Consider the following 22840-nt stretch of genomic DNA (forward strand, 5'->3'; position numbering starts at 1 on the left):
CCTTAAGCCTTTTCGCCTCCATAGAAAATGTGGCCGCCACAACATTCTGTGGCCTGCGGGTTAGCAGCTGAGTACCTTAGCCACTATACCACTGCGGAGAGTCATACCAAAGATTGAGCGCCTTATTGGCCTAAGCTGTGTCTCTACGGACACAGGTTAGTTCAATAAGACGCCTAATATTTATTGATGGCTTCGTTGCTGAAGTCTCCACCGTCCAGACGGCGCGGCAGTATATGCGAAGGCTCATGCAGGACGATAGTTATAGCGCGAGAACAAAACGACGACACAGAGACAAGATCTTTGTGTCTTTGTTTTGTTCTCGTGCTATAACTATCGTCATGCCATACCAACTAGCCCAAGCCGCCACAATTCTAAGCTCATGCAGGAATGCACTACTATGGAACCCTCCCACTTGTTCTAAAGCTGTGAATGTGGATGAGCGTGATAGGGCATGCAGACTCAAGTGAGGGCATTTGTATGTACAAATATTGGTGGCGTGACTGTAAAGGAGTGCCGTATTATTTTTGCCACAGTATGTTTTACATGCAACAAAGCTTGTTGATTTCAAATGATGCCGTGTTTAAAACGTAAAAAAACATGCTGAAAAAATTATCCGCAGCAGCGTCTGATAAAACGTGGTGACTAAGGGCTTTGCAGTATTCACAAGCAATATTTCTTTTTTTTTCGACAATTTGAAAGCAATGAGAATGACAGCTCTAAGAAAGAAACACACAAGAAAAAAAACGATTAAGAGAACAGTTAATTCCGTTTGTCAGCTGGCGCGCACACACACACACACAAAAAGAACCCGACACGTTTAAATCAGCGAGAACAAAGCTGTTTTCTTGAGTAAAAAAATTTAAGGGGGCTACCATTTCATTTTAGCGTATTGCCATATGATAAATGAGCTTGACTTCGGCCCATCAGGCACTTTTTTTACATTTCGGGCACTGTTTTACGTGGAGTTTCCATTAACGCAGAGAAGCACTGGTTGTCGGTGCTTTATTTTTTCTATTTTTAAACGATCGATAATTTGATCGGTGAGGAGCTTTCGGTCATGAGGGAATTCATGAAAATTAAATGACTGCTCTAAGCAAGCCTTTAGGTTCACATAATGCTCGTTGAGTTGACTGCTCCTTGCTTGTTTAGCTCAGGTCACGGTCCACACATAGTGTTTGGACATAATAATGAGGGGTGAATTTCGGGCTAAATTTGCTGCTGTCTATTCTTGGCTTTAATTGTTATATACCACCCCCGCCTTTCCTTTTTTACTGTTAGGTAGAAACTCCCCGCTTTGTTCCCACACTTAGCTCCCGCTGCTTTTTTTTTTTATGTCGGGAACTAAAAAGGAAACAGCTATAGTTGCTGATCTAGAGCAGTAGGGTGCACATAAAGAACGATGTCGGATAACTGAATAAAAAGATAGTTCTTAGTCCTACTTATTCCCCTTACCAGGCACTTCGTGGCCACGGCTTAACTCGAAAATAAAATTCGCCCCGAATGTTACTGAACAAAGAAAAAAGTAAGGTGCGAGGCTGTTATTAGCAATGGGTGCTGAAACACTGAAATTTATGCGGCTTTGACACCATTAGAAATATCAAAACACATCTCTCGGCCGAACGTAAAGAAATATGACTTAGTGTGACAAACAATAGCTTGCTGTAAGTGAACGCGTGTGCTGGTGTGTGCGCGCGAATTTCCAGCCAACCACACACACGACTACATATTTTCCAGGTTTCAAGTACGACTTTTATACTCCGTGTCATAAAAACTGTACAACCACTGGACGCCCCCCCCCCCCCCCCCCCAGGGTGGTCTACTAGCTAAGGTACTCGGTTGCTGACCCGCTGGTCGCGGGATCAAATCAGGGCTGCGGTGGCTGCATTAGCCCGTGTGCTCAGATTCGGGTGCACGTTAAAGAACCCCAGGTGGTCGAAATTGCCGGAGCCCTCCACTACGGCGTCTCTCATAACCATATGGTGGTCTTGAGACGTTAAATCCCACATATCAATAATTCATTCATTCAATCAATCAATCAATCAATCAATCAATCAATCAATCAATCAATCAATCAATCAATCAATCAATCAATCACATTATGTTTGGTGATTAGTAGATAGAGTCTGTGCCTTTGCGCTGCGCAGCTTTCATGTGAACGAGCGCAAGATGTAAAAGATCCGACGTACACGTTTCCACTCAACGAAATCAACCACGGAAGTAAGTACAGAAAAGTACGTAGTGAATCTACACAATGCAAACCAATGCCAAATATGCGGAGAGCCGAGTGTGCTATACAGTTAAGCGCAGTGCGTATAATGTACCAAAAATCACGTAACACGCGCCGCGACGTATTGTTCGCATGCCAGTGGTAACAGCAGGCTTTAAAGATGAATATTTTAAAGCGCGACTATGCCTAAGCTCTTTCATTTGGTCATCTTTTCTTTCTATTTTTTAAACACAAGAACAAAAGATGAACACAATCAACTGAAGAAATAATAATATCTGGAGTTTCAGGTCCCGAAACCACGATACTATTATGAAAGACGCCGTAACGGAGGGTTCCGGAAATTTCAGCCATCTGGTGTTAAACGTGCACTGAAACCGTACGGTACACGTGCCTCTACCACTTTGCCTCCATTGAAGTGCAAACGCAGTTGCTGGGATCGAACCGGCGACCTTCGGGACAGCCACCGAGCACTCTAACCACAGCTCCATCGTGACGGACAACCGGCTAAAGAGAGACGTTTCGTTGCAAAGAAAAGAAGCGCAGTGGGTCAGGAAAGCAAGTGTGGGCACTCTTACGGTTATGGGCACATATTAGCGAGGCAAAAGAAAAAGAAAGGATGTTGTAGACTGCGGGTTACTATATACCGTTCTTCAGCCTGTGTCTGCTACAGATTTTATACATTGCTCGATACGTGCACCATAACAACGTTGTATACACGTGCAAGAGTAGGGCGTTACTACGAACCGTTTCTCGCGCAAATAAATTTTGCGCAGTCGCACAATTGTTCTACAGACGAGGATTGTAACCAATAAAACAAAGAAGGTGGAACAGGAATCTTATCAAGCGTTGGGTGGAGTCAAGCCTGCTTTCATTCGCCTAAAATCACCTGCTCGGAAAATGGGTTAATAATTGCCGTCGCTATAGAATACGTTGTGCGCCGGGCTCACCTGTGGTAGAGGAGGCACACCAGAGCGTGCAATAAAAGGTTCACCAAATGGTAGCCAAACGGATCGAGGCCGTGGACAGCGAAGTTCAGTCGAAACGTCAGCACTGTCAGTGGACGGTAGGATTTGTGACTTTGTTCCTGAAAAAAAAAAAAGAAATGGCACAGTGTAAGGTTGGGCTAATGTTAGGGATGTCCAAACGCTAGCAATAGCCATGGTAATTTCGAGTTAGAAAACTGCTTACCAGTTTAATTAAAGTCTTTATCAGTGCAATACAAAAACACTACGAAGATTGTTGATTAAAATATAAAAAAATAAACTAGAAATGCGGCAATGGCCAGAAAACCGTCTCCGTAAACCTGTGACGTGCGATCTGCGACAACAATCAAAAGTGGAAACCGTGTTAGACGATTGTGTGCGAGATAAAATGGAAATCACAGAAAATACAACGAAGCCCAAGCGTTTTTTTTTTTGACTGAAGCAGCGGTCGTAAAAAAACACGCACGCTACAAACATGCCAAGAGCTGGACACTCGTCTGACAAGCTCATAAATACATTTAAAGAAGAGTGATGCGTGGGCCGCACTTTAATCAATACTCAAAGTATCTTTCTGCACTTTTATGCTAGATCGGTGCCGATATTCTGCCCCCTCTTCATTCTTTTCCAGAACTCAAAAGTAACAAAATTCACCCCTCCTGCCCTCTCCCGTTTATATGTATTTCACTGTTTAGAATAATCAATTCGCAAGAACATCCATGCAAGAATGACACAAGGCTTCGCTGTCGCATAATTATGGCTCAGCTATTATTATGTGATATCTTACACGCGCTAGCATTGGCGATTGACTTTCTGCAAAGGTATTTTTAACAAAAAGGGAAAAAGTATGGATGGACAAGGAGGGTAATCTGCATAAGCTGAAGAAATCTGCATAATTAACGGACCAAGCCGGCACATGAGCATAACATGAGTTTTTAAGCTCAGAATGTGACAGCAGGCTTGCATCATCGGCACTTTCTACACGAAGAATACTATAAACAAAGCAAAATAGTTCAAGGGCAATGTTCTCGCTAGTATAAACAATGGACCACATTGACACATATCGATTTCCGCTGAACGCCTTCAGCTCTGCCTTTAATTTTATGCATAGCTTCGGCAAAGGTCAGGACATTAAGCATAGCTCTACCAAGTCTTTTGTTGCAAAAAAGGGCATTTCGGGAGACAGCTACATACCATGCGTGCAACCACGCGTGCAGGCACATATTTAAATTCAATTATGACTCGTTATCATTGGTTGCACATGACTGTAAAACCAGTGTGCCATTAGGCCTATACAACGATGCACTGCCAATGACGGCTACGTTTTTTTAAAGACGACAGTCTTTCTTGGGATACTTGAAGCTTAAATTTTAGTCAGTCTGTCTTTCTGTCTGTCTTTCTGTCTGTCACAGGATTCAGTGAACCGGACAAAGTTTGATGACGATATGTGGGGTTTAACGTCCCAAAACCACCATATGATTATGAGAGAAGCTGTAGTGAAGGGCTCCAGAGTTTCGACCACCTGGGGTTCTTTAACGTGCACCCAAGTCTGAGCACTTGGGCCTACAGCATTTTCTCCTCCATCGAAAATGCAGCCGCCGCAGCCGGGATTTGATCTCGCGACCTGAGGGTCAGCCCCAGAGTACCTTAGTCAATAGACCACCACGAAGGGTCAACCGGCCAAAGTTTAAACACAAGTATGCTGAACGCCCAGTCACTTTATGCTTGTGGCTGCGTTCATACTTATGAACATTATCGACCAAAAAGCGAATGTTATGCATATCTGAGGCGCTAAAAACAATGCGTAAGTGTTAGGTGGTGTGTTATTTTACTAGTAACTATATAGATACGTAATTGTAAAGACCATACTGTTTCTTAGGTTGTGCTGAAAATGCGACGCTGTGCACAAAAAAGCCCTCTGCCGACGATGTGGTGCTGCCACCTGGCAGTGGCCCTGGGTTCTGCTCAAGCCCATGTTTCATGACACCCCTGCTAGATGGCGCTCATATCACATGCAGCGCTTCCTCTATTTTATCAATGCCACCTAGACGCAGCTGATTCAATATAAAGGAGGCGCTGTCTGAGACAAGAAAAAACACAAATTTGCGCTTGATGGAATACTATCCACTTCACGAGATCTGCCCCGGGACTCATGTAGTGCGGCCGGCAGAATACTATTGTCTTTCAACGACATTTGCAGTGAAGCCTGCAGATACGCGTCCAATATTCTTCTGAAACGTTATATTCACGATATCTGAGATCTCATAAATTACGACACATCACTTATTGAGTGTGGACGTGTGTGGTCATGCACAATGTTAGGCGGGCAGATGAGATTAAGTTTGCAGGTATAAGGTGGCCGCGGCAAGCACAAGACCGGGTTGATTGGTGGATCGTGGGAGACGTCATTGCAGTACAGTGGACGTTGTCAGATTGATGATGTTTATTCGCGAATGAATCTCTGTGCAGAAGGAGCTTTAATAGGAGTGTAAAATAATTTGTTGAGTGTGTATATGTTAATGAAAGGCTTGCGTTATTTTGCTGACTGTGAAGACTAACTAAAAGTTATATGTATATCGATGTACACTTTTGGAGAAAATGCCTAAAATGTCTGCATAAAGTAAAAGACCGGTAATGCAGTGGTACAAGAAACAAACAATACTTTATTATTAATCACATAATTCCTATATTGAGTACACTGTTGGACATATCTTTAATTAACCTTTATAAACGTTGTAAAAAGCACCGCCGCGGTGGTCTAGTGGCTAAGGTACTCGGGTGCTGACTCGCAGGTCACAGGATCGAATCTCGGCTGTGGCAGCTGCATTTGAGATGGAGGCGAAAATGCTATAGGCCCGTGTGCTCAGATTTGAAGGCAGGTTAAAGAACCCCAGGTGGTCGAAATTTCCAGAGCCCTCCACTATGGCATGTCTCATAATCATATGGTGGTTTTGGGACGTTAAAGCCTACGTATCATAAAGAAAAAAATTGTAAAAACTTTGTAACCACCGCATTGACTACTCCATGCCAACTTTACTACGTCTTGCTTGTATAGCAATACACGCGAGATAATAAGTGCTGTCCTTAGGGGACTACTCAGCGTGTAAGGATTCTTAAACGTTACTGCTCGTGTGTGTTATGAGCTAGTAAACATTACTACCTCTACTGACCATAATGCCTTACGCCGTTATGTAAGACTTAGGCAAACTAGCTTGAATATCGCCGCGCGTATGTGCCAGAGGCAAGGACAGAGAAGCAGCGCGAAAACACTTGGTCATGACAAACACAAGGAAGACGTGGCAGCCTTTTTAAGTGCTCCTCGAGGATTTTTGTACAACCGGTCGACGGTCAGCAGTGCGCCGCAAATTGGTTTTCCGGTGCTGGTAGTTCAGCGGGAGTTTTCCGTTGAACCACCGTTTGCTGTTCGGGTGTCGAGCGTACGGAGTTCTTCAGGTCGGTGAGACAGGCGATGGTGGCGGCGGTGAGGTGGGCGGCGATAGAATCAGCTGCGTATGAAGGGTAGGTGGTGGACGAGTTGCTGGAGCGGTCGTCATCAGAGGAAAGATGACAGGGCATCGCATGGCATCAGCATAAATAAGGTGCCATTGCACGTTGCCATAGCCCGGTGAACAAAGAGCTTGACGCACTTTTTCTCAGACGACGTCAGCAAAAAATCACAACGCCGGCTTCGGTTTTAGTGGTGGAACTAAACCCAGCTGACGAAGTTCCTCTCTCAGAATCTCTCGGATCACTTCACGTAGAGGCTTGTCGCTTTCGCAAAAGCCTGCCGCAGCCGTAATGGAGGTATCCGCGACGGAGTTAACCATGATGCCATGCTAGCGATATTTTTGCTGTAGGGCCCGTTTAATCGCAGTGGCCTCTTTGGTGAAGTCAGCCACGGTTGTCGGTGGATTTCTCACCAGCCCAGGAAACTTTTGCTCCTTCACTCCTCACATGACATACTGTAACTTCCTGTCTTCGGGCATCGCGGGTTCTGCCCTATAAAAGACAGGATATGTCCTCAGCGAACATAGCAACGCTCTGGTTTGGTTTCTGGATGCGAGGTTCTTGGAGACATTGCACATTTTTCTTTCTGTCAACACTATAGTAAATGCGTTGAGTAGATGGGTGCGGAAATCGTTCCGAATAGCCAAGCTTCGCTCCCCGTTCGTGTACCATGTCTGGGCGTTGACCTTTAGAGAGCAGTATACACCCGAAAGCTTATTTTCTGGGGTGGCACACCGGTTGTACTTGGCACACCGTTCCAACTGGTCCAGCCAGTTTTGGGCGTCTGCGGCTTCACCATGGAAGCAGTCGGTAATTATAGGATTCTGCAGTGTCAAGTGGTGAGATGGAGCTGCGGTGGACATGGTTGTTGGAGGACGATTGCTGGAATCTTCTGGCAGAAGATTACGTTCGGTCGACAAGCCTAGTAGACGCCAACTGAAACGGTGCACCCGTGTTTCGACGCGTAGTGGCAATTTCAGGCTCGATGATCGGCTCCGGTACTGCGTTTAAGGCCGAGCTCTTGGACATCGTTTTGCAACTAAGTTGTACCACGCACAGAAGGACAACGGCATATAATCCCCAGACCAACGGGCTGACTGAACGTCTCAACAGGAACCTGGCTGACATGATCAGCGTGTACGTAGACGTAGAACACAAGAATTGTGATGGCTGCTAACCTACGTCACTTACGCGTACAACACGGCTCGTCAGGATGTCACTAAGAGACATCCTTAAGTCTCGTTTACGGCCATGATGTTAGAAGAACGTTAGACGCAATGCTCCCCCATAATAACGAGGCCTATGACACAGAAGCTATGGTTTGTATGCAGTGAGCAGAAGAAGCTCGGCAACTTGCCCGGCTGCGGACAATCGATCAACAGGACAGTGACGCCCAGCTCTACAATATCCGGCACAGACTCGTCACTTATAATGTGGGCGACATAGTGTGGTGTGGATCTGGACACCCGTTCGTCGTCATGGCCTTTCCGAAAGACTGTTGCGGAGATACTTCGGACCTTACAAGGTTCTCCGACGCATCAGTGAGGTAAATCATGAGGTTGTTCCTGACGGCCCTCAGAGTTCAAAGCGCCGAAGACATTTGCCAAAAATTGTTCATGTGCTTCGGATGAAACCATACCTTTAGTGACGATAGTTTTTTTTTCTGCTTGATGAACCTGCACTATGAGGACTGCTTTTTTTGAAGGGGGAATAATGCCACGCGTATGTGCCAGTAACGAAGACAAAGAAGCAGCGCGAAAACACTTGGTCAGGACAAGGACAAAGAAGACGTGGCTGCCTTTTTGCAGAGATTGATAAAGCCTCTTTGTCGGTTATCCTCCGTTCAATCGTCAATCCCGCGTCGTCACAATATGTTGGAATAACAGTTTGATACTTGTTATGTTAAACATATGAAAAATTTCGGCAAACCATAGTTTTATTTCATTTGTTGGAATACGTTTCGTGCTCGTCATGCTAAACATATATACATACAGTAAAGTATAAGAATCTGAATACAAAATATAGAATAACGCGACAATTGGTGTAAATTCATGGTCGGGTAAATTTAGTTTACTTAGGTTAACAACCGTACTACAAAGGCAGTGACTGTTACAGTAGCAATGTCGCGACCTTTGTATTTCTACTTCCCTGCATGTACTAACTATAAGCTGTAAGCCTCATAGTAAGGTTACTAACTTGCCAGTTACTGTTTGCACTCACTATATTAATAGTGAATGAGGTGACGCGCACTTACTGCCTCAGAATTAAAAAAAATACTACCACCTTTTTCAGGACTGTATGGTGACGTTATGTTGGTGTGTAATTTCGGAAAATCTACATTTCCTAATAAAAATGAGCCACAAAAAAGATTATTACTCTCTTGTAAAGCTGTAGTGATGACTCATGGTGAACAATGAGTAAGATCTATAAAAAATATTATTATCTAAAGAGCCTGATAGCTCTTCAAGGAGAATCTAAAACTTCAAACGATATGTTTTGTGCTTTGAGGCTACCGTGATAGCCTAGTATGTATACTATGCGCAATTCTCTATTCCTTGTACGCCCTTGTTTAATTATAGTCGCGGATGCCCTTGGTCCCGAGATATAGGCCATCTTCAACTTAAGGAACATTTACCGCATGGAACCTTTACTACACAGTCCTAGAGCATTAAAGTTTGCGTGAGATTATAATGCCTTGCAAGCTTAACACAGTTTTGTCAAAGAACTGAAAGAATTACCGGCCGTGGAGGTGGAAGTTGATTGACATGTGGGACTTACCGTCCCAAAACCACTATATCATTGTGAGAGACGCCGTAGTGGAGGGCTCCGGAAATTTTGACCACCTGGGGTTCTTTAGCGTGCACCCAGTGGAGGTGGACGTTTTCGGGGCCTTCCTTTTCTTCAGCCTCCTCGGCCGGTTTTCCTCTCCTTTGCTGCACCGTGCTGTGTTCGTTAAGCAGTTAACATAACGGGCTGAGTTAGCCGAGACAATAAATTTTACGGCTAGAAATAATATCTATTTTTGACAAAACACTAGTCGGTTCTTATCAGACATATCCTTTAATAACAAGGAGGTGATTCACAGGGCATCAACATATCCAGTAGAAAAACTGCTATTACCGTATCTATATTTCCAGACAATAAAGCCGTAAGGAATCCCTTTTCCACCAAATCCATAAACGGGTCATTCTTAATGGACCTAGGAACTCAAGAGGTGCGAAGCAAACGGCGTATTTAGTCTGTCCTAAACATAATAGTCCGATCGAAACACGTTCAAGAAAGGGTACCAGATGGCGCCCTCACAATGAGTGCATATGCAAAGTACCAGTCCTCAACTTACCTATTTAAAGAAAAAAAAGAGATAAATATAGTTTTTAGTTCACTAAGCATTACGGCTAGGTGGCTTTAGCCACCACCCGATTTCAAGGGTATACAGCCATATCAATTCATCCATCCATCCATATGAGCTGCGCGTCGGTTAGAATAGACGGCCTTCGGAGCTCGTTTTCGCCGAGTAAGAGGCGTTAATTTGTTGTCAGGGCAGTAGCGGGCAAAGTGCGGGTTACTTGCGACACTAGGCTTCGCTTCGGACTGTGCTCGGTCCGTGCTCTATGCTTTCTTGTGGGAACATTCTGGTTCGTATAGGAGGGAACCGCGGTGGCCCGGCAAGTAATCTAGCGACGCTCAACCAAACAGCAGGGCAATAGCGGGAGGCAAGGGGCACCGTCCGCGCGGAGGAGCTTATTCCTGCTGGGTTTCATCGAGCCGACGCCGGAGGGAGAAGAACGGGGCAATGCACTTTGTAATCCTCTAAACGGCTTCCAAGTGCCCGGCTCGTTTGTGAAAAGGAAAAACGGGCCGAGGGCGAACAGCAAGAGTCCAATGAGACGGGGAACAATTCAATGGAGGGGCCTTCGGCTTTTGTCCTAATGAGTGCGCGCCGGCGTAAACAAACGGGCGGGCGAGCTCTACCGAGTGGAAGGGGAAGCTTGGCGCCGACGACAAAGGTGGCTCGTCGCCGGCGCGCTCTTGTGCGAGAGGTCGATGGCGCGCGTGGGCATCCCTGTAAGCAAGGATGCCGTCTTCCTTTGATCATTACGGCGTGCCAGCTTCCCCTACGAACGGCGCCAGATCTCAACACGCAACACGCCAAACAAAACGTGATGGGGAATGATCCCCAGCAGTCGAAGCAGCGGTTGTGCTCGGCGTCCTCCTGAGAGAGCACTCGCGGTGGCCTGGGAAGAGGCGGGCGGAATCAATGAGGCATTTTGTGCGGCGCGAAGCGGGAGGGAACGATGCGGGCGCTAGAAGAGCGTGTGCGAAGAACAAGGAAGCGAGAAGTTTTCGCGAACGCAGCGAATTGAAACTCCCCGAGGAGTTGCAAGACGCATTGCTAACGATGAGCTCGACGAAGAGAGGGCCAGGCACCGCATGTGCACTCGGTCGGGGCGCGCACGCTATTCCTTGCGCGCCTGCTGCTGCACGAGCCTCGCAGCGCAGTTCGCGCCGCCGGATGAGTATTTCGTCGTCCTCTAATGAACGCTGCGCACCCGAACGACCCCGCGTACGGCATGCGCGAATTTTTAGCGATCCTTTCTCGGCGCTAAGCTTGGGTAATGAGTACCTGCGCTTGGCAAGACACTTTAGCGCCGGCTCGTACGCTGCCCTCTTCACGAGGTCTGGGGTGGTCGTCATTACTGCGGAGCCGCGAGCAAAAATGCCACGAAAGAAAAGTGCACGCTTCATTCACCCTGCGAGCCCCCGCACAGCTTACCGCTTTTAAACTCGTGCTAAAAGAAAAACGCTTTTTTATGGGTAGGCCTGCAATCAAGCGACTGTATAGGGCCTATTAAATTGTAGCACAGCTACAGCTCCACATGAAGATCGAGAGTACAAGAACATTGCAGCTAATACCTCCGGGTATATTCACGGCAAAATAAGGGACGAAATACTCGATAGTGATCAAGAGTGAAAAATAATTTTATATATGTAAATGGGAAAAACAGTACAAAAGAAGCCGAAGCTAACGTGTGGCCAACTCTAAATATATATATGTACCACTGGTTAAATGAGCTGACGCACGTTTGTTTTTTAATTAATAATTAACAAAAACGTAAACATAAAATCAAGGCTTCCAGGCGTGACAAGAGCAACTGAGTTTGTCTCGTACCTTCACAAAAAATAGAAAGAAAAGAAAGCAAAAAAAAAAATATCAACGCTATATGCGCGAGCGCTGCTCCTACGCGGGTAGTGAGTGGCTTTCCCGCAAGACATTTGAGCCCAAGGTGGCGTATCTTGGCGCAACTCTGCTACCTAAAGGTAGCATATACAGTAACTCTAGCTGTGCCGTGCTTTTTGTGTGTACTGTCCCTTCCCTGTAAAGACGATCAGTGCGTGCCTTTCCCCCTCTCCTGGGAGGGGTTTGTGACTTTGCCTCTTCGTGAGAGCAGTGAAAGACGAAGGTTCTGGAACGCAGTGAAGGACGACGTTACTATTGGAGGATCCTGGACTGCATTGTCGTCCCTCCCAGGGAATCTCGGGAAGACGGGAAGGTACAAAACGCGAGCGCAGAGACGCTCGGGCGAGGTGCTTTCCCATTTTGTCATGCACCACCATACCTAATCATCCAATTACTGTAAATAAACGTTTTTCAGTTATCAGCCACGTCTCCTCGGTTCGTTATCGCTCTGACCCTTGGATGGCTACGAGTCCCGATCCAACCAATCCAATGAAGAAAAGTGGTTATCCGTTATCAAAAGCCCCGATGTCGGGGACCAAGTGTGGGCTGTCCAGAGGGCCCACGGTGCAGCGGTCGGGTTTGGCCTGACTGTCCCAACGTGGGAGCGGCTTGCTGCGCGTTGAGTCGTGCACCCGAAGACTTCAAATAGAGCTTTGCATTCATTCGTCCATTAAACATCTTCGGTTCGAGTGAGAATCAAACCCAATCCTTCTGTGTGGCAAGCACGCGTTATAGCATAATGCCACGCCATTGGTTAAAAACACCTTAAAAACACGTTATATAGATGTCACGTAGTGGGAGGAATCTCCTTAACGCATGCAATATTGCTTGGAAAAAGCGTGGAGTTCTCCTTGCGTCAAAACATGCAAACTGCGCTACGAGGGGGTGTTTTGAAGGCATACTCATTGCAAAGCATTCAGACATTGAGAAGAAAACAGCGCAAAAACGGGACTAAGAAAGAATGATCCCACAACACAAGGGATATTTCCCCCTCAATTTCATGTACCAACTGACCTTTCAAGACACCTTTCTGCACTCACACATTTTTAATCATCACAATTCAGGAATGCATCCACAAAGTGAACAGATACGTAGATTCGCACGTTGTCTTAGGACGTGTAGAGGGCCCATCACTGATTGGTAAAATGAATAATTCTGGCATAGTGGGCACTGTGCAACAATATTTGAAGTTGGCATTATAGGACAGGTTGAAACGGCCAATGCTAAGGACACAGAGGTTCGTTTTCTTGTAGCATAGTTGAGACATGTAACGAAAACTTTGGTGGGCTGGTGAAACCATGGCTGTGACTCAGGGTGGCAAGGGGTTGACGATCCTGCCGGAGCGGCGTCAGGGGTGAATCGGACGAGGTTTTGTCAGGGATGGCGAATGTGGCACCCTTAGGTCGCTGCGTGTCAGTGTTAGCAGTTGAGAATGCGATACGTGCGGGGCCTGATAATGTGTTCTATGCTCTTGAACGCGAAGCTGAAGCGTCCTTGACCTTCTTGCATCAGTTCAATAAGGTTGAGAGCTGGGCTAGTTGGTGACTGATCATTGTACCGTATAGTAAAGTATAGGACTTTTTTATGGGGACAACAGGGACAAAAAGACATGACACTCGCTACACTCGCAGCTAAATTTATTTAAGAAATAAATACTTCATATATGTGCACCCACGATGACCCCTTATCACTTGGCTATGCGCAACAGTGTACGTTTCGTAGATAACAATACATAAACTGCCAAGATCATTTCTACACGTGCCGCGATTATGGTATCGTAATTGCACAAAATTTCATATTGGATAATTCTTCAGGGACTGTTGCTTCATTTCTGTGTCACTCGGGGTCAGCGTGGGTACGTATACAGGGTGTTTCAAGAAATGTGTCCAATATTATTTAAAAATTAGAGAAAAGAGGTATCTGCGTGCTACTTGCCTTCCTGTCGTAGAAGGCATTTTCAGATGGGTGCAAACCTTAACTATGGCAGTAGTTATATAAATTAACATAAGTAACTTCTTAACCAGTAGTAATAGCCAGTTGTGTCAACTGGTCGAATTCAAGCCCTTCTTAAGAATAGTCCATAGCCACATTGAAGTTTTTGAAAGCGGCCACTGGTAATCCCAGTGGAGCGATGCATTGAGCCTAATTTAGCTGGTGAAATCGGAACCTGCGCACCAAACAGCGCACAGACCATTCACTTTGAGAAAACCCTCAATGACGACACTGTTTCCCTCGCATTGGGGGAGAAGAATAAGCGAGCGTCAATAAGTGGCGTCGAAGCGAAATGTCTAAATTGACGGTTGACAACGGTGAGAGAAACAGTGTCGTCAGTGAGGGTGTTGTCGAAGTGAATAGTAGATGCGCTGTTTGGTGCGTCGGTTTCGGTTTCTCCAGCTAAATTAGGCTCATTGCATCGCTCCGCGGTGATTATCAGTTGCCGCTTTTCAAAATTTCAAAGTGGCTATGAACTATTCGTAGGCAGTGCTTGATTTCTCCCATTTGGTTCAACCAGCTATCACCACTGGTTGAAAAGTAATTGTGTTGATTTCTAAAATTACTGCTGTAATTATTTTGTACCCATCTGAAGATGCTTTCTGCCACAGGAAAATCAATGCCGCAAGTAGCACGCAGATACCTCCTTTCAGTGATTTTGACAGATTAATTGGACACATTTCTTGAAACACCCGCCTGTATGTGAAGTTTTTTTTTAATTTTACTTTCCGAGCGTAGCGAGTGTCGTGCCTTTCTTGCCCTTGTAAAGAGTGCACTACCTAGCCATACGGTATAATGATGAGAATAACTTTTCCAGGAACTAGTTGGTGAAGCATTTGGAAAGGAAATATGCATATTTAGACCTCACTAAAATGAAAAAATAAAACAAACGCTTCTACCAACTAATTTATTGGCCTTTCTCCTGTTTATCCATTTTTTTCCTGTTTTCCCGGTGGCTGCTGCTGTTCCACATTCCACGTATGTCACGTGGAATGTTGAAGCTCAAATGTGAAGGCCAATAAATTAGTTGATGGCGATATTTGTCTTGATATCTCACTTTTGGTGTCTAAATTTACGCCTTTGATTGATTGATATGTGGGGTTTAACGTCCCAAAACCACCATATGAGTATGAGAGATGTCGTAGTGGAGGGCTCCAGAAATTTTGACCACTGGGAGTTCTTTAACGCCTTTCCTTTACGCCTTTCCTTTTAAGAATATTACATTTGTGAGCCTGGCTTGTTTCCCAATACGGTGACTGTATAGGATATTTTTTTTTCGAAGTAGCTTACAGAACAAGTGTTTCTGTGGATGAATGCGTGTCTGCAGGCTGTGCAGAATACCTGAGTCTAGCTCAAGCCCGAGTCTATCTTTTTATTGTCATCAGGTTTCCATCAGGTTTTTTAAACAGCCGAGCTGTTTAAGTTGGCAGCAAGAACTTTAGTGTTCTGCCTGACTCGGCGCAATTATCTTCAGCTGCGCATACGTCGTGATGTCGCCGTCACTTCACTAGTCACGTTAGTGGTGTCACGGGATTAGCGTCATGTGATACTGGTTTCACGTGACGTTTTGTCACGTGAGTCTCGTAATAGTTGGCACTACAAATGGCAACAGAACGTCACATGAATTCTGCCATGGGAAAAAAAAAATGTTGATTTGATTGATATATGAGGTTTAACGTCCCAAAACCACCATATGATTATGAGAGACGCCGTAGTGGAGGGCTCCGGAAATTTCGACCACTTGGAGTTCTTTAACGTGCACCCGAAGCGGAGCACACGGGCCTACAGCACTTTCGCCTCCATCGAAAATGCAGCCGCCGCAGCCGGGATTCAATCCCGCGACCTGCGGGTCATCAGCCGTGTACTTTATCCACTAGACCACCGGGGCGGGACGACAAGAAAAAAAATGTAATGGGACAACTGATGCGATAAAGTGTCGTGTGACTATTCACGTGACAAGCCACGTCACGTGATCAGTCATGAAACACGCAACCAGTGTCACGTGGCACTGGTGCAACGTGACAACAAAATGGCACGTGGCTAGTCCCGTAACGTCACGCTCAACTGGGCATAGCATAATCTTGCATTACTCTGCACAACCTCACATTATTTGGCATAACCTTGCATAATCTCAAAAACGCCACGACGAGTTAGATGCCGATCAATGCGCCACTAGTATACAAGCTACGCTGTTTTTTTTACGCTCATAACCAACGCTTCCGACGCCAACACAAGATTTTCTATGACATGGCCTGTATACCTTTGGTGCGTTAAATTCTTCCATTTGTGTCCCTGTTGACCACTAAACAAACCTGGTACAAAGCAATTCGAGCTCTGCTGCCGTTGAAGTTGTTAGGGGATGTGTTTGAATCTGGTGACATTGGTAATAGCATGACTTCTGCGATGGAGCTCTTCAAGAAGATGGAGCAGTCGGTACTCGTCTGTACTTTTCGTATAATAGAAGCCAGGTCAGTTCTAGTTCAGAGCCTTCGAGGAGATATATGCATTTTTTTTTTCTGAAAACCAGGTATGATCAGCTTGCAATGGTACTTGGCCGGTTAAGACGCATGGCGGAGTCAACTATGTTATGACAGAAGTGGAAAATTGCAGTGCTTCCCGATGCACGGTTGCTGTTAAAGGTGAACTCCGGCTTTTTTTTTCTTTGATATTCACTGATTTCAACAAAACTTTGAACATGCGTTTGCGTTGGTACCACGGTGATATGTGCCAAATTATACAACCTTAAGTCATTTGGATTTTTAGAAAAGAAATGTAAAATTTGTAGCTGATTTTGAAATCACACTTCTAGACGCGGGCCACCCTGTGTCTATGACGTCAGGGCCTACTCTTTTTGTCGAAACCCCGCCTTTCCCAGCAGACGAATGCAGCACAGGCTTTCTTATACAAGGTGATGACAACGCGAGCACAGTCAAATTTTGTCAGCTCCATCGCCAACTTGCTTTTCTCGCATGAGAAGTTCGAGGCACCTGAGCTATGTTTACACCCTGGCCAGCCGTGGTGGGGTGTAGCGGATCTCGTGACGTCATCGGTGACGGTATATCTTGTGACGTCATTGGATACCCACTATGGACGACAGAGCCGATCCCTGTTTTGGTTTCTGTTCTGACTCGTCGTTTCTTGCTTAATCGAAATAATTGACGAGTTCCTGGGCAAATAAAAGCACCCTAGCTTTTTCAGGACTGTCAATACAGTCCTGAAAAAGCATTAGCAAGAAAATAGCATTATCTCAGTATGAATGAAAATGCACTGGAGTTACCCTTTAAGAAGAAAGAGGTACGTGACGTGGTCTGTCTGCAGACAGAGAAGCTAAGTAGTAGCCGAGAACCAGGACCTGTGCCGAGTGCTTCAACATTGACAAGGTCGTCTCTAGTGATTTCCGTAGTGTCAATGTTCATGCATGTTAGACAAGTTTTGAGTATCTGAGGTTAAACACTGTATCATGCGTAAAATTGTTTTAATTGTTTCGGTTAATTTAGCTCTTGTAACCTGTACCGCATGAAACCAAGAAAAAGCAGGCTGTGTTGTATAGCATAGCAATTGAGGACATTTTCTGGGCCTTTAGAATGCATAATTTAAAAAGGCGACAGTTACCTTTACCACTTTATGCAAAATACACGAGCGCTTTATGATATCTGTCCCTGTCAATTACGACGCCTAGAACACTATATTATGTAATATACTCTAACATGTGGTCATTAGTTATTACGCTGTAGTCTGTTATGGGTTCACGCGGAAACGCCACATGTGCACAGTTCCTCACAAGACATTTGTGGGAATTGAATATAAATCCAAAAGGCTGCTTGAGTGCCAGATCTCTGGCTTCTCGCTCGCAGCTGGAGGCATGTTGCTGTTGACACCCAAGCGCAGATGTCAGCTGTGCACATTTATAGCCTAATTGTGCTTGATAGGTGTGAGCTATAGCAGACAGCACGAGTTTGAATAGCACAAAGCTCAGTGCACCATCCTCTCCACGATTAATAAAACAATAGACCATAGTCTGACGTCACAGTGAAAGACAAGATATATGTGAGAGATAACGTAGCGCATCGTTCTGGAACAACTTGGACCACCTGGGGCTTCTTACCGTACCCCTTTATATAGATATACGATAGTTTTTGCCTTCGCCTTCATAGAAATGTAGCCGCCGCGCCTAGGAACGAAAACTGTGAGCGATCGCGCCGAAGCGCTACGTGACAGCCGCTACGTCTCCATGCCGGTTATAGCTCATGGATTTTTTGATGGCTGCGCGGATTTCGAAGGAGCGCAAATAATATGGTCATTATCGTCCGTCGAAAAAGCATTCATGTGCAAAATAAAAATGAGAGGAGCAGCTGAGAAGTGCGATCGAATAACTAGCCCTTCTGTACGCCGTGCAACCTAGTACATTAGCCTATCTTACCAGTCCTAAGTTTTTACATATGAGGTTGATATACTCGTTTCTTTCAAATGCAGGGACTCCGAAGTGCACCTACCATCAGCAGTCACCACGAATTCTCCCGAAACGAATGCATGCACGCGGTGTGCTAACGATGACAGCGAACAAATTGACGGGGCGTATGGCCAAATGTCTCCCCCCTCCCCCCTCTTTTTTTGTTTTGCGGCACAGTGCAGCGTGCATTTCCTGTCAATTCAGTATGGACGAATAGCTAACGTCAAGGAACTAAAGCAAAGATAACGATGAATAAGAACTAGAGAAAAGATAAACGCTTCCCTGACCCCGAGTAGGAAGGACCACGGCAAAAAAAAAAAATCGAAAGACAAAAACTAAAATCAGCAACGGCGAATGCTGGAGAAGTGATGGGAGCCACAGAGGAAACGGCGAGTGGGAGCGATGCGTCTCATTAAAAATGCATAGAGGCGCTGCGTTGCTTTGGAAGAGCCAACTTTCGTCGGGAGATGCGCGAGGCAGCGGAGTGATACATCATGCACGAGTTTCGGAATTGAATGCAGTTCGGCCAAGAGCCATCGTGCATCGCTGATGCACACAGCGCTCTCCCTAGAGCGCATTTTGTTGGCTTCTGCCTCGTTTCGCCCTTCCGGTGTATACATTTTTGAGTCGGAGCGCCACTCCGCGTTTTCCTATCCCTGACACCATAACCGGCTCTGAGAGGCCATGGCTGAGGAACACGCCATTTTCCATCGCCTTCGTAGGTTTAAGTTTTTAAACGCCGCTATATGTATCCTCTCGATAATCCGTGGAGCCTTTCCAGTGCTTTAGTGGAAGCGATACTAAATTGGAATCGCTCTCGGCATTTGCTACGAACATCGTTGCGACAGACAAAGAAGCAAACAAAACTTTGAATATCAATATTTATTCATAGTATATACACTTTATAATTTATATCTTACGTCACATAAGCACACGGGGGTAGTAATGGCTCTATACATATGCTTTTGCCGACATCATCGCTCTATACGCCCTTTTTTTTGGAAGGTGGGAGAAGGAGGGGATATTGACGAAGTGGAGACTACTTAGCTCAGACAAGGCTGTCGATCGTGGCAACGACAGCTCGCTCGCAGGCAGGTGAGTCCAAATAGCACGTTATTCGGAACAGATTTCTCGAAGATCCACAATAAATAAATAAAAAAGTTTTCAAAAGGTGATCTACGCCGAGCATGGCTACCAGCCACTGCCACCCCCCCCCCTTTTTTTTTGAAAACAAAGCTCACTTTTTCTGTAAACCTGAAACTGGTTTGTCGCATGTGCCTCACGGTGATTTGAGTAGACACCCGGTGATCGTGTAATCGAGGTAGTCACTTGGCGGAGCAATTCTGACGTCAGCGTGATCGCAAGCATTTTAAAACAACTTGTGGGAAAACAGAAGAACAGAAAAAGCAGAAACACAAAACAAAATATATCGCATAAAGACTGCTCCCACTGCCGCATCGAATGAGTCGACTCACCTTCCGAAGCGGGGTCCCCCAGAAGTCGTTGAAGAATAGGTTGGCGATGGGCGTGCTCTGTCTGAGGTCCCGGTTGGCTTTGATCGCCGCGAGGTCGTCGAACACGAGTCCGACACCGAGCGACGAGGCGTACGCCGAGCAGGCGGCCGCCGCCACCAGGACAGCGTGCGCGGCCCGCGGAGACCGGCGGCTGGCGCACGGGCTCCAGGCGCCAGGCCGCCGTTTGCACCATGGCTGCAGCATGCCGGCCGCGCCTCCAGCTGTCTGGGACCACAAAAGCGTAGGACGCGTTTTAGGCCACTGAACGCCACAGAAAGGTTCAACGTCATGTAAACTAGTACGCACTGAGGGCATGCAGGGAGGAGAAATGTGTACCAAGTTCATCGTCCTCCTCGTCGGGGTGTCTGAGTTGGCGCCGTTTCTCTCTTGATAGACTACTAATAGCATAGTGAGAGGGCTACGAGATTGTCTCCCACACGATGCGAGGCTTTTCATTCAAAATTATTTCTGTTTTGCCATTTTTATAATGTGTGAATCGTATCACGTGGTTAGGTTTTCCCGATAATTAATCATATCGTGAATTTAGGTGAATAGTATAGTTTTCCAAATTGTCTTTTTGGTTTAGCATGTGTCGCATGTAAAGTTGTCTGCGATAGTGATGGGAAACGAGCACGCCTTGGTGTATGCAACACCCAACCAAATGAGGTATAACAGCGTCGCATTGGAGCGGTACATTTGCGAACAGGAAATTGAAAACACGCCCTGTGCAGCTGCGCTCGCTATGACACACAGTGGTGCCTGCTCCAGATGCTTTTGGAACCAGTTGGACTGGAAAATATTTACTGTAAACAAGATTTCAAGGCTATGAACGCGCGCATCGAGTGCCAAGGAGGCAACGAAAGCGCTACTGAAATACGAAAAGTCAACAGATCTATGTGACCACCTGTAGACTGGATAAGCTTCCTAGAGTGTGCCCATGATTCTGTTCATCCCTCCTTTCTTCTTCTGTGTATCTCTGCACCCCTTCATTCATTTTGCTAGCGCAGGGTGGCAAACGAGATGTGCATCTGGTTGCCTTCACTGCCTTTCCTTGCTTCCTCCTCTGTCGTTCTCTCTCTAGTTTTCCGAATGCTTTCACATGGCACATGTCCACATCAGTACTACCACCAATGGTTGCAAACACACAATGTAGCTAAATATGACACGGCCGCAGCGTGTGGTGTTCGCAAATACGGGGAGTTAAAGTGGGTAGTGATTGCGCTCAGGGCAAAATTAGGTCCATTCACACAGACTAGCACGACATCAGAGAAGAAAAAATTTGTCATCAAAGAGCGTCATCTTGTGCGATGTAGGAAGCATAAAATGCCCCATATAAAAACAAAGTAAATAAATATAGGCATTTAAGTTTCAAGGTAACGATTCGAGCGCACGAGTCATTATCTGTTGGTTTCATGTGTGACGGATGATGCATGACTAAACGCCGCGCCCATGGGTTCTCATTACTGGAATCAGACATCGCACGTATACTAAGAGAGAATCATGCTAATATCACCTTCAGAGCGGGGTATATGATACAGCAAACACGGGAAATTAATTTACAGGAGCCTATATGTGAGTGATATGTCATTTGCGGAGGAAAAACAACTAGCTGTGAGGAGAGAAGGAAGAAGAACAAGAAAGAAGGCATGAAGGTTAACCAGGCAGTGGCCGGGTTGGCTACCCTAGGCTGGGAAAATAGGAGTATAAAGAGGAGAGAGAGAGACAAAAAACCGTCAGTAAATTGGCTGATGCGTATGCAGCGGTGGCACTATACAAATGTCGAAGGCGTTTACATAGGCCCATAGTCCTCAAAAAGCGCTAGAGGTCTTTGACTGCCTTGTGAGCCGACGAAAGACAAGAACGGTGGTTCAGCAGCACAGAGCGTGGCCGAACAGTCTAATTGTCGCAACACGCCAGAGAGTTTTCTTCTTTCGGAGGCAAATCGAGGGAAACCGCATAGCATATGATCGATGTCTTCGGTGCCGCAAAGCTCGCGTGCCGCACTGTCGGTCACTCCAATTAGAGATGTGAAGGTACAAAAAATGAAAAAGGCGTTGAGATAGAGTGGTGGGGAGAAACTAGAGTCACACGTTCCTGGCTTAAGGGTATTCCATTCATAAACAGATATGTTTTGAGAGTGTGAAATCCACGTAAGTGTTTTAAAGGGCCCCTAGCCACCCCGCGTTGAAGGCAATGTAGTTGTTTCTTTCCCGCTTTCATTACCTCTCTGTATCTCCTTCTCCCCACTGAATTATTAATAGCGCGTGTGTAATGCCAATCAGGATTTTGTGCTTCTCGGCTACATGCTGTTATCTGAACTTGTGCAGTCAAAAATGCACAAATTGAAGCGAAATAGTTAATCGCGCATGATAGTCAAGCGAGACGAGAAAGAAAAAGTGGGCCACTGCAAGTCACAGCTACAGGGTAGGGGACAATTCACGACTGACATTCCACGAATATGAGCCAATCGAGAGTATCTATCCTAATGACGTCACGTAAATCACTGTTCTTACGATACGAAGTGCGCCAGGAAGACGAGAAACGTCAAGAGATTAATGATGATCGTTGGGGTTCAATGTCCAAACACCACAATATGGTAATGAGAGACGTCGTAGTGAAGTGCTCCAGAAATTCCATCCACCTGGGTTTCTTTAACGTGCACCTAAATCTAAGCACTCGGGCGTCGGGCGTTTTCGGGGCGGATCAGCTTATAAGGTGTAGCTGTGTGGCGAGAGAGCAAATGGAGCGCGCGTTGACTATGGAAACGCTCTTACTGCGCTGAACGCTCAACTACCAGCTCGAAAAGAATGAGAGTGCAAGAGACATCGCCGACGCTGTCAGCATCTGCTAGTGAGTTTCTTCATAGAAAATACCGCCTGCTCGCACTGCGAAACCACGCCGCAGCCACCCCGTATGTATATGAAATGGATC

General features: G+C 45.9%; 1 protein-coding gene across 2 annotated transcripts in view; it reads right to left on the reverse strand.

Annotated features, from left to right (window-relative positions):
• Positions 1–22840, reverse strand: part of LOC119176383 (protein O-mannosyl-transferase Tmtc3) — a 395223-nt gene that overhangs the window by 75704 nt on the left and 296679 nt on the right. For both annotated transcript variants that reach the window (XM_037427640.2, XM_075877560.1), the window contains exons 4-5: positions 19871–20134; positions 3175–3311 (exon numbers count right to left, since the gene is read on the reverse strand). In XM_037427640.2, the coding sequence (XP_037283537.2) occupies positions 3175–3311; positions 19871–20113 (380 nt within the window). In that variant the 5' untranslated portion in view covers positions 20114–20134. The remainder of the gene's footprint in view (positions 1–3174; positions 3312–19870; positions 20135–22840) is intronic.

This window comes from Rhipicephalus microplus, chromosome X (genome assembly GCF_043290135.1).
Source record: "Rhipicephalus microplus isolate Deutch F79 chromosome X, USDA_Rmic, whole genome shotgun sequence".
NCBI lineage: Eukaryota > Metazoa > Arthropoda > Arachnida > Ixodida > Ixodidae > Rhipicephalus > Rhipicephalus microplus.